We start from the raw sequence: 12,829 nt of genomic DNA, 5'->3' as shown, positions 1-12,829 counted from the left end.
GTGTAGGCCATCTGTCATCTTTAAAAGCCATCATTAGGGAGAGGGACAGCCGCAGTCAGCCTCAAGGACAGACAGACAGACAGACACGTTGATGGATGGACTGGTAAACAGACAGAGACAATGTCAGGGAAGCACTATTGCCTTTTTTTGTGGATTTTTTCCACCATTTTCTCCCCAATTGTACCCGTCCAGTTACCCCACTCTTCCGAGCCATCCTGGTCACTGCTCCACATCCTCTGCCGATCCGAGGAGGGCTGCAGACTACCACAGGCCTCCTCCGATACATGTGGAGTCGCCAGCCGCTTCTTTTCACCTGACAGTGAGGAGTTTCACCAGGGGGATGTAGCGCATGGGAGGATCACGCTATTCCCCCCAGTTCCTCCTCCCCCCGAACAGGCACCCCGACTGACCAGAGGAGGCACTAGTGCAGCAACCAGGACACATACCCACATCTGGCTTCCCACCCCGAGACACAGCCAATTGTGTTTGTAGAGGTGCCCAACAAAGCCGGAAGTAATACGGGGATTCGAACCGGCGATCCCTGTGTTGGTAGGCAACAGAATAGACCGCCATGCCACCCGGATGTCCAGCACTATGACTTCTAAGACACCAGTCAATGAACACTGGGCACCTAAACCCATTACATCAAACTGAATACAGTATTACCCTCACTTGTGTGAAGGGTTCCCTCCTGTTTCAGGTCAACTGAAAGTATTTTCTTTGTTTAATTTGGCACTAGCAGACCCTGTAGATGTACAAAGATGATCTGACTATTCAGCAAAAAGACAAGTAGAGACAGAACTTCAAACAATCAAAAAGACAAAGCAATGGGCGTCCACGTAGCAGGGCAGTCTATTCCGTTACCTACCAACAAGGGGATCGCCGGTTTGAATCCCCGTGTTACCTTCAGCTTGGTCGGGCGTCCCTACAGACACAATTGGCCGTGGCTGTGGATGGGAAGCCGGATGTGAGTATGTGTCCTGGCTGCTGCACTAGCGCCTCCTCTGGTCGGTCGAGGCGCCTGTTCGGGGGGACTGGGGGGAAATAGCGTGATCCTACATCCCCCTGGCGAAACTCCTCACTGTCAGGTGAAAAGCAGCAGCTGGCAACTCGACATGTATCGGAGGAGGCATGTGGTAGTATGCAGTCCTGCCCGGATCAGCAGAGGGGGTGGAGCAGCAACCGGGACAGCTCAGAAGAGTGGGGCAATTGGCCGGGTATAATTGGGGAGAAAAAAGGCGGAACATTTTTTTTAAAAAAAGAAAGAAAAAGAAGTGCAAACTAAGAACTAAAAAAATCAAGTAATGTAGTGTAAAACCAAGAATAGTAGCAATGGGTAGCTACCACAAATTTACCTTCTGTCATTGGTAATATTAAGGACAACTATGTTTTAAAAAAAATTGAAGATTTAGCTGTCATTGTGTCATAAGATGCTCATCTGCACTTTACTGCTGGACAAAGTCCCGTATCACATGACATTAGCAGTTTAGGTTCATTTCAGTTCCATAAAATTGTTGGATTTGGAGAGAATCTGCTGCTCTCATATGGTCGTGATTATAGGTCGTCAAGGATTTGAACACATAAAACGATCGGTTTGATTTAATGGCTTTCACTGCTAACAAACTACTTAACAACTCTTGGCTTGTCGGCGGTCAAATTAAACAGGGAAAAGGTTAGTTTTCAACTGTCACTTAAAGCAAGGGCAGGGGATTTATTTTTAGAATGGTTGTTTACCATTTTGGTAATATTTGTTGAAAATTTCTTTACATCCCGACCTGACAGATAGCAATACATGAAATGCTCTGAGAATAAAGTCCAGTCTCTGTGGCTGCCCTAGGCCATGTAATCAGCCCCAATCTTTAACAACCAATCAGAACTACTCCTTGCGAGGAGACAACCCAGCCTGCCCATCAATCATGTTGCATGTTGTAATAACCACGGATGAATAGACTCGCTAGCCTTTAGCTGACGGGTCTGACCCTTTAGTCGACTGGTTAATGTAGTTGCCCGTGGTGCGGGAGACCCGAGTTCGCGTCCCGGCTGTGGTGGCTCCCGGTTGCCCCCTGAATTCGCTACAATGTGCACAGCGTTAGGTAATGTAGCTAACATTTAGCATCTTAATCAAACAATAACCATAACTTAAAACATTATACGATAGTTATATCTTAAACATTTAATAGGCCAGCTAGCTAACAGACACCAACAGCATTACATTACGGTGCACTGCAGGCACCAGTACCATGCACTGTGTGCGTGCAACATGATTGACAGGCAGGTTGGGATGCCTCCGTGCAGAGCTTTCCTTGTTAGTCATTAAGATTAACAGTCAGGCACAGTGAGATTTTGGAGTGGCTAATTACAAAGGCCAGGATAGTCACAGAATAGATAGACCATGCTTTTTTCTCAGATTCTCAGATTATTTTCATTCATTGATCTCTGTCAATATATATATATATATATATATATATATATATATATATATATATATATATATATATATATAGTCATTAGATCAGTCACAAGCTATTATTCATTGCAGGTCAGAGGATTACATTTTGACCTCATTTTGAACAAAAATGTTGCAAATAGCAGTAACCTACTAGTTAGTTATGGCTAGTTATATCAATTCTTTTCAGATTTAGGAGTCTTGTTATTTTGTGTATGGAGAAGGACTGTTTCGTTCAAAAAAACCATAGATTAAAAGATTCACACACTGTAAGACATATGCATACATGCCTTATCAATCCTGTTATACAACCATCAATACTATACTATGCTATAAACACACAGACAATATCAGACAGGTATACAGATATACTATGTGCATCACAGAGTGAGGAGCACTCAGGTCAACTGTCATCGAAGATGAAACGCCAATGGCGAGCTAAAGTTTAAGTTGCATAAGCAGCTGAACTATCCTAAAGAAAGTAGTTGGACCCCTGTTTGCGGTCCTTTCTATGTACATATGCTCAAACAAATTTTGGTATTTAGCCCTACTGGAAATACACAAGTCATGCTTTCAACACACACACACACACACACACACACACACACACACACACACACACACACACACACACACACACACACACACACACATATGTACAAACACAAATATACATAGGTACACAAAAAACCACATACACGCGTATACATACACAAACACAATACCGTCACACTCAACATACAACATCGGGGAGCATCAGTCAGTTAAACATGTAGCATGTTAGCTCAGGTCTGATTGCAGTCTCTTAAGTTTGAATCTTGCTGCATGTCTTCTCCTGCTCTCCTCACACTGTTTTCTGTCTTTCTTCACTGTCCTGTCCAATAAAGGCTAAAAAACCTGCAAACTTAAAGCTAAACAGAAACAAATAACAAATACCTCAGGACACCCCCCCCCCTTTTCTCCCAAATTGTTCATGGCCAACTACCCCACTCTTCCAGTTCTGGTCGCTGCTCCACCACCTCTGTTGATCCGGGGAGGGCTGTAGACTGCCACATGCCTCCTCTGATACATGTGGAGTCGCCAGCCGCTTCTCCTTTTCACCTGACAGTGAGGCGTTTCACCAGGGGGACATAGCACGTGGGAGGATCACGCTGTTCCCCCCAGTTCCCCCTCCCCCCTGAACAGGTGCCCTGACTGACCAGAGGAGGCGCTAGTGCAGCGACCAGGACACATACCCACATCCGGCTTCCCACCCGCAGACACGGCCAATTGTGTCTGTAGGGACGCCCGACCAAGCCGGAGGTAACACGGGGTCAAACAGCCAAAGTGAAAGGGGATAGAATAATGTGATGATAACAGCCCATTTGAAAGAGTCTACCAGTGGATGATATTTAAAAAGAGATAATGCTTTAAGTGCTGAACACAATAGCTTACTCTTCCCTGAAAATGACTGTAAGTATATAAAAAAAGGAAACCATTAGTAGAGTATAAATAGGCTTGTGCCTAACTGCTAAAAACTAACAGTCAACTTATCAGCAAACCTTTTTGAATGCCACATCTAATGGACATTACTTGTCATGGGATTTAAGTTTCTGAACTACAAATGAAAAATTTGCGGCATGGTGGCACAGTCGTTAGCGCTGTTGCCTTACAGCAAGAAGGTCCTGGGTTCGAGCCTCGCGGTAATCCAACCTTGGGGGTCGTCCCGGGTCATCCTCTGTGTGGAGTTTGCATCTTCTCCCCATCTGCATGGGTTTCCTTCAGGGGCTCTGATTTCCTCCCACAGTCCAAAGACATTTAGGTCAGGTGAATCGGCCCTACTAAAGAAAAAAAAATTGTCCCTAGGTGTGAGTGTGTCGACCGTGTGATGGACCAGTGGACTGTCCAGGTTGTCCCCCCCACCTGCTGCCCAGTGACTGCTGGGATAGGCTCCAACATCCCGCGACCCCGATTGGGATAAGCGGCTTGGATAATGGATCATGGATGGATGGAACTACAAATGAGCATTTTATCATAAAATGTGTAGCTTAACCCTTTAGCTTTCTCTAGTTATACTGTAATTCATGCTATAACATCTCAGTTTGGTGCAGCTTGAACATAGCTGCAATAATGACATGCTGTCTGCCTGACATTAGCGTACATTAGCATAGTCAGAGGCAGAGAGCTTAAGGCAGACTTCACTCATCCCTGCTTGATAATGGATGCATAGAAAGAGCGCTCGAGCACTTAAAACGACTGGTAGTGCTGCACATATTCCCTCTCTCTGTCTCCTTTCATATGTCGGACCATCCATTTTTCTTTCACTCTATCTTGTCTGTCCTTCTTTCTTTTTATTTCTAAGGCCTAGCCTGATACCTATTAGGTCTTTGCATTCTGCCCTTTCAGTCACTCTCGATAAATTACTACTACTACTACTACTACTACTACTACTACTACTACTACTACTACTACTACTACTACTACTACTATTTTCAGCTGCTCCCGTTAGGGGTCACCACAGCGGATCATCCGTTTCCATTTTTTCCTGTCCTCTGCATCTTGCTCTGTCACACCAGCCACCTGCATGTCCGCTCTCACCACATTCATAAACCTCCTCTTTGGCCTTCCTCTTTTCCTCTTCCCTGGCAGCTCCATATTCAGCATTCTTCTCCCAATATACCCAGCATCTCTCCTCCACACATGTCCAAACCACCTCAGTCTCACCTCTCTTGCCTTGTCTCCAAACCGTCCAACCTGAGCCGTCCTTGTAATATACTCGTTCCTAATCCTGTCCGTCTTCATCACTCCCAATGGAAAATCTTAGCATCTTCAACTCTGCCACCTCCAGCTCCACCTCCTGTCTTTTCATCAGTGCCACTGTCTCCAAACCGTACAGTATAGCTGGTCTTCAGTCCCCCCATAAACAAAGACCAGAAAGAGCAATGACAATATTAAAGCAGACATTTCCAGCAGTCAGGAAGCTATAATTTCACTGAATAACTATAGCCTATGGATTTTTTACTCTTTCATTTATTATTCTTTACTTTAGTGTGAAATGTAGATTTTCACTGCCATGCTAAACAAGTTATTCAATATTTCTGACCACTTCAATTGGATGTTTTAACCATATCCTATTATCACACCTCTGTGTTATAGATACTTTTTTTTTTTTTGGTTTGGCTCCCTAGCTGACATGATACAACCGTCATTGTGTTTTTCATATTAATGTGTTTCAGGGATTTCCTTCCCCGTGGCTCTGGCATTGTGACTCGTCGCCCTTTGGTACTGCAGCTGATCAACTGTCCCACAGGTAAGAGCTTAACCCCTGACCATCAGATGCACCTCCTCACCCAACACCCCCCCCAAATCCCACCTGAAGGAAAACCAGTCACCGTCTCTGCTCTCCTTATTCTCTTTCAGTTCCACCCAGGTAGAATCTTCCCCCTCAAATTACTGAGGCAATCTGTTCCTCTTTTTTTTTGTCTTTTTTGTAAGTGTGATAACTTCGTCTTTTTGTCTGAGGTTGTTTTAGCTATACTGACATGTGAGGAGTAGATTTTTCCCCCTTTTTCTCCCCAATTGTACATGGCTCTTCCGAGCCATCCCGGTCGCTGCTCCACCCACTCTGCTGATCCGGGGAGGGTTTCAGACTACCACATGCCTCCTCCAATACATGTGGAGTTGCCAGCCGCTTCCTTTCACCTGACAGTGAGGAGTTTCACCAGGGGGATGTAGCGCGTGGGAGGCTCACACTATTCCCCCTAGTTCCCCCTCCCCCCTGAACAGACGCCCCGACCAATCAGAGGGGACGGTAGTGCAGCGACCAGGACACATACCCACATCTGGCTTCCCACCCACAGACACAGCCAATTGTGTCTGGAGGGACCAAGCTGGAGGTAACATGGGGATTCGAACCGAAGATCCCTGTGTTGGTAGGTAACGGAATAGACCGCTACACTACCCGGATGCCTGAGAAGTAGATTTTTTAGTTAATTCAATAGTTTGTCAACACAAATAATACATCCTAACTTCTTCCATGCTCCCCTGTACAAATCTTCCACCCGCCTTCTGGTCCCACAGGTTAAATATTCCCCCTATCTGCTCAGTGCCACAGCGAACACAGTGTGCCATTGTATGTTTCATTCAGTCTGTCTCTGCAGACTTATTGATCACAACCATCTCATGTCATCATTGTTACAGATCATTCATTCGGGTCATTACGGTTTATTGAGCGTGATTTATCTCACCGCCTTAGTCACTTTGTGAAACAGGCGTTGTTTTTTTATTTTATTTTTGATATGCTCTCGTGTTAGCTGGCTCGGCTTACACCATCCAATCTTTTCATTGTTAGATAAAGTGAGCAGCAAATGTTTTCGTTACAACGTTTTTTTAAAATTTTTCCCCTCAAAGCCTTTTAAACAATGGAGAGGTCATTTTTAAGCCAAGACCGTGTCTTCGTTTGAAAACAACAGTGGTGAATTGTAACTCGCTGTCAAAAGTTGTATTATTTTTTGAGTTTATATGGAAAGGAGACCAAAATCTTGTGATTTACCAAATCTTCTCAAGAGTTCCGGTTACACTTTACAATAACGGTACATTAATTAACCAGTAACAAGCATTAACTAGCAGTTAATTAACAGATAACTAATGTATCTAGTGATCATTTACTAATGGTGTTCATCATTTACCAATATTAGAATCTTAATTAATCCGTAAACCCTTACTAAAAGTTTTGTAAGAGAAATTTGTCAGCAGTTACTTAATGCTTATTACGATTAGAGTTAGTTAATGCTTATCACTGCATTAGTTGATGTTAATAGAGTTAGTTAACTATTAATTAATTGTTCATTAATGCTTATCGCTACATTAGCTCATGTTAATTAATGTACCCTTATTGAAAAGTTTTACTAGATTTTCTTTCTTTTTTTCTTTCTTTTAGATTTTTCCCCCTTTTTCCCCCCAATTACCCAGCCAATCACCCCACTCTTCCGAGCCGTCTCGGTTGCTGATCCGGGGAGGGCTGCAGACTACCACATGCCTCCTCCGATACATGTGGAGTCGCCCGTCGCTTCTTTTCACCTGACAGTGAGGAGTTTCACGAGGGCGACGTAGCGCGTGGGAGGATAACGCTATTCCCCCCAGTTCCCCCTCCCCCAAGAACAGGCGCCCCGACTGACCAGAGGAGGCATTAGTGCAGTGACCAGGACATATACCCATATCCAGCATCCCACCCGCAGATACGGCCAATTGTGTCTATAGGGCCAAGCCGGAGGTAACAGGGGGATTCAAACCGGCAATCGCCATGTTGGTAGGCAACAGAACAGACCACTACGCTACCTGGATGCCCCACTAAATATTTCTCCTTATATTTCCATTTCCCATAATCTTATTAATGATGCCATCTCTTGTCTCGCTATAAAGTAGGTATGTGCCATGATCAATTAAGTCAGATCAATACTTCTGCCAAGTATTGTTCATGTCAGTGTATTTTTAACCCTTCTCGTCTATTTTCTCCTGATTTCTTGCCATGATTTTTTTCTCTCCTTCTCATCTCTCTATCCATAATCATCTCTGTTATTCTGTTCCATTTTTAAAAAAATATCTGACAGCACCCTTCTCTTCCCTTACAGGCTCTCATCTCTTGTGTCTCATCTGTCTATCTTTCTTTTCCAGAATATGCTGAGTTTCTCCACTGTAAGGGAAAGAAGTTTATGGAATTTGATGAGGTTCGACAGGAGATTGAGGCAGAGACCGATCGCGTCACAGGCGCTAACAAGGGCATCTCCCCGGTTCCCATTAACTTGCGGGTCTACTCACCTCATGGTAAGGCTCAAGACATAAAGATGACCCTGTGCGCATCAGGATTGGCACCATGGACATTGCTCTCTTCTGTAATCCCCTAATCAATTAGCTACTACATAAACCAGAAAATCAGGTTTATTCCAAATTTCTTGTTTGTGAGAGAAACAATTATTTGTTAAAAGTTGGGGCAGTGTCATTAGAATATCTCATATCTCTAACTTGTGATACATTGCTATGTGTAGGACGTTTCATGAATTGCAGTGAATCTAAATTGAATTTCACTTTCAAATATTAGCAGAAAAGAATTGGTGGCACGGTGGCACAGTGGTTAGCGCTGTCACCTCACAGCAAGAAGGTCCTGGGTTCGAACCCCGGGGTTGTCCAACCTTGGGGGTCATCCCAGGTCTTCCTCTGTGTGGAGTGTGCATGTTCTCCCCGTGTCTGCGGTGGGTTTTCTCCGGGTGCTCCGGTTTCCCCCACCATCAAAAAAAAGACATGCATGTTAGGGTTAATACTCCTGCCTGTGCCCCTGACCGGGGTATGGCAAGACGAACTGGAGTTGGTCCCCGGGTGCTGCACGGCAGCTGCCCACTGCTCCTAGCTACACAGCTAGGATGGGTTAAATGCAGAGCATAATTTTCCCACGGGGATCAATAAAGTATATCAGAATCAAAATAAAAAAGATAATCATCATTAGTGAAAGCATTCTGCTTATTTTTTTTTAATCGAGCTTGACTTTTCTGCCTCTGTAGCTTGAATTACAATGTAAAGCATTTTACATGGATGCTGTAGAATGTAAATATAGCAACCATTATCACCACTCATTCAACAAGGACATTCACAGACATCTTTTCTTCTCAACCTCCTTTGTCTTCTTTACCCACTAGTGCTCAATCTGACCCTGGTGGATTTACCAGGGATGACCAAGGTGCCGGTGGGGGACCAGCCTGCAGACATAGAGTTTCAAATTAGGGAAATGCTGATGCAGTTTGTCACCAAGGAGAACTGCCTTCTGCTGGCAGTCTCTCCAGCAAACTCAGACTTGGCCAACTCTGATGCTCTAAAGATTGCCAAAGAAGTAGATCCACAAGGTAAAACACACACACGCACACACACACACACACACACACACACACACACACACACACACACACACACACACACACACACACACGCGCGCGCGCGCGCACACACACAAAGTTTAACCTTATGAATGTGATTGTCTTACAAGATACAGCACATCATTCACACGTCAAGTTTTCAGGTGATTGCCCACCCAGGCTTCAAGAGTCAGATTGTTCAGTTTTTCTTAGTGGAAATGATCATCTTTCTGGTTTGTACGCATGCACATGCATTTGTGTGTGTGTGCTCGTATTTCTTGTGCGTTCATTTTGTAGGTCAGAGAACCATTGGTGTGATCACCAAACTGGACTTGATGGATGAAGGGACTGATGCCAAGGACATTCTGGAGAACAAGCTCCTTCCACTTAGAAGAGGCGAGCACACACGCGCGCACACACGCGCGCACACACACACACACACACACACACACACACACACACACACACACACACACACACACACACACACACACACACACACACACACACACACAGAAATTCAGTACTACCACAGGAACCCTATTGCTAACCCGCTGTTTCCCCCTTGTGGTACTGCAGCAGTCTGCTGAAAGTGGGAGGAACAGCACGACACGGTGTTGGAACTTTAAAGAGAAACAGAAGAGAAAGTAGTGTTGGCCCAGTAAGCCAAGCTGAGGAATGGAGGATGATAAAAGCAATGTCTTTAAAAAAAGGGGGCTTAATTTCTTTGGACTGTTCTTGGACTGTTCTTTATATTTTTTCCTGTATGGGCTTGATTATAAGTTGGCCCTCATGGAGTCTGCACCTGCAGAACTCCAATGAGACCGCTGCAGAAATTCAGCAGAATTAAGATGCAAACCACCGCTTCTCAATCAAATTTAATGTTTTAATCTTTTCTCTGGTGCTACAGCAGAACAAGGGGCAGCATACATGCGACAGTGACACACACACACACACACACACACACACACACACATGAACACACACATACCATCATACATTTTCTTTCTTCCACATTCACACACTCAAACGCACACCGACATGCCCTGATTGAAATATGTATTGAAATATGCAAATACACATGAATGCTTCCTGATACACACACACACACACACACACACGCACACACGCACACACGCACACACACACACACACACACAATAATCTGATTGCACTAAAGCACAAGATACACACACACACACACACACACACACACACACACACACACACACACACACACACACACACACAGACACACACACACACACACACAAAATAATCTGATTGCACTAAAGCACAAGACAGCAACACACTGTTGTATTTCTTATACAGCTTAAATGAAACAAACGTCTGCAGCCCTCCCCGGATTGGCAGAGGGGGTGGAATAGCTTGAAAAGTGGGGTACAATTGGGGAGAAAAAGGGGGGAAAATTAAAACAAAAAAAACACAAAACATTTTGAGTGGCCAGAATTCATAAAATAAATGTTTATGTTACTAAATGGCTGTCTTGGCTGTTATCTACCTAAGAAGCTAAACGATCCATCCTGCAGAATTCTGATTTCAATCAACAATAGAGGCAGAGATTTACTGCAGATTCTGGGCTTCCATAAAGTGCACAAGCTGTCCTCATATGTTTGCTGTCCTCATGCAGGTTATATTGGGGTGGTGAACAGAAGCCAGAAGGATATTGATGGTAAAAAGGACATCAATGCTGCTATGGCTGCTGAGAGGAAGTTCTTTCTCTCTCACCCTGCATATAGACATCTAGCTGACCGTATGGGGACCCCCTACCTCCAGAAGATTCTCAATCAGGTATGCAGAAAATTTATCTTTCTAGTTGTTTGTTTTGTCTACCTTTACTTATCAGTGTCTGTCCCCGTGTTTTTTTTTTTAATTCTTAATATACATTTCACTCTTCAAAACTGACCATCCTCTCTTGCTCCATTTGTCCAATGGTTAACACTTAACCATTTGACCTTTGACACATACAGCAACTGACCAACCACATTCGAGATACCTTGCCGGGGCTGCGGGCTAAGTTGCAGAGTCAGCTCCTTTCCATCGAGAAGGAAGTGGAGGAGTACAAGAACTTCAGACCTGATGACCCTTCTCGCAAGACCAAGGCTTTGCTACAGTAAGTGCATACATGGATAGCTAGCCAGCTATATAGATAGATAGATAGATAGATAGATAGATAGATAGATAGATAGATAGATAGATAGATAGATAGATAGATAGATAGATAGATAGATAGATAGATAGATAGATAGATAGATATAGAGTGTGTGTGCGTGCGTGTGTGTGTGTGTGTGTGTGTGTGTGTGTGTGTGTGTTTGTGTGTGTGTGTGTGTGTGTGTCTAAATTAACTAGCCAGCCTGCCAGCCAGCCAGTTTTACAAACAAAACAGACAGGCAGACCGCTGAAGAGACAGACACATAGAAAGATAGACAAAGCATACAGACAGATAGATGGTCAGACACACACACACACACATACACACATACACACACACACACACACACACACACACACACACACACACACACACACACACACACACACACACACCATTATCATCAACGGCGGTCACTTGGGTCAAGTATGACTGTCCTCCTTCTGGGTCCTTCTGGGTCCTTCTGGGTCTTCAGGTGGGTGTAGAGGCTGATCCTAGAGCAGCATATTTTGGGGCAATGTGGGAAAGGGTTTGAAGGAATGTTTGAGGATGTGGTTTGGGCCTTTCTGGTAACTCGCTCCTTTCTGAATCTGTGCTTGTTTTCAACAGCACAGAGGAGGTCATGGTTGTAGCGCACAGCACCCTCACAGACAGCCAGTCTCCAGGCCTCCCTGTTTTTTGTTGCTTGTTCCCAGTGTTAAGGTCAATGCCAAACCTTTTGATGTGGGCCTTGATGTTATCTATATTTATATCGCTTCTTTTGTCCTCCTGGGGCACGGCGTCCTGTCACAAGCTGAGTAAAGGACTTGTTTTGGGAAGTGAGAGTTAGACATGCGGAGGACATGGCCAGTCCATCTCAGCTGATGTTGTGCGATGGTGGCAGTTATAGTTGGCATGTTGGCCTCCTCAAAGATGCTGAAGTTGGTGCGCTTATCCTCCCAGCTGAGCTTAAGGATCTTCCTGAGGCATCGTTCTTGGTATGCCTCGAGTGCCTTCATGTGCCAGCTATATGTAGTCTATATGTCTGATCCATACAGTAGGGTGGGCAGTTCTACCTCTTTGTACACCAGAGTTATTGTTCTGGTCTGAAGGTCACGGTTTTCAAAAATCCTTTTTCTCTATCTTGAGAAGACCTGGCTGGCACAACTGAGACGATAGTGCATTTTGTTGTCAATGTTGCCTTTGGAGGAGAGCAAGCTGCCAAGATATGGGAACTGTTCCACATTTTCAAGTCTGGTGTTTTCTACAGAGATGGATGGAGGCAGTGCAGGCATATTTCTGTTGGGTGGGGGTTGGTAGGGGATATTTGTATATTTTATATTAATGTCC

The 12,829-nt window shown here is 44.4% G+C and overlaps 1 protein-coding gene across 3 annotated transcripts in view; it reads left to right on the top strand.

Moving 5' to 3' along the window:
* The window catches only part of dnm1a (dynamin 1a), an 86,864-nt gene that overhangs the window by 11,665 nt on the left and 62,370 nt on the right, over positions 1-12,829 (top strand). For all 3 annotated transcript variants that reach the window (XM_056291143.1, XM_056291146.1, XM_056291145.1), the window contains exons 2-7: positions 5,662-5,735; positions 8,099-8,248; positions 9,115-9,318; positions 9,625-9,723; positions 10,979-11,139; positions 11,319-11,461. In XM_056291143.1, coding sequence (XP_056147118.1) covers positions 5,662-5,735; positions 8,099-8,248; positions 9,115-9,318; positions 9,625-9,723; positions 10,979-11,139; positions 11,319-11,461 — 831 coding nt within the window. The remainder of the gene's footprint in view (positions 1-5,661; positions 5,736-8,098; positions 8,249-9,114; positions 9,319-9,624; positions 9,724-10,978; positions 11,140-11,318; positions 11,462-12,829) is intronic.

Source organism: Lampris incognitus, chromosome 12 (assembly GCF_029633865.1).
Source record: "Lampris incognitus isolate fLamInc1 chromosome 12, fLamInc1.hap2, whole genome shotgun sequence".
Classification (NCBI taxonomy): domain Eukaryota; kingdom Metazoa; phylum Chordata; class Actinopteri; order Lampriformes; family Lampridae; genus Lampris; species Lampris incognitus.
This window is presented reverse-complemented; position numbering and strand designations above follow the sequence as displayed.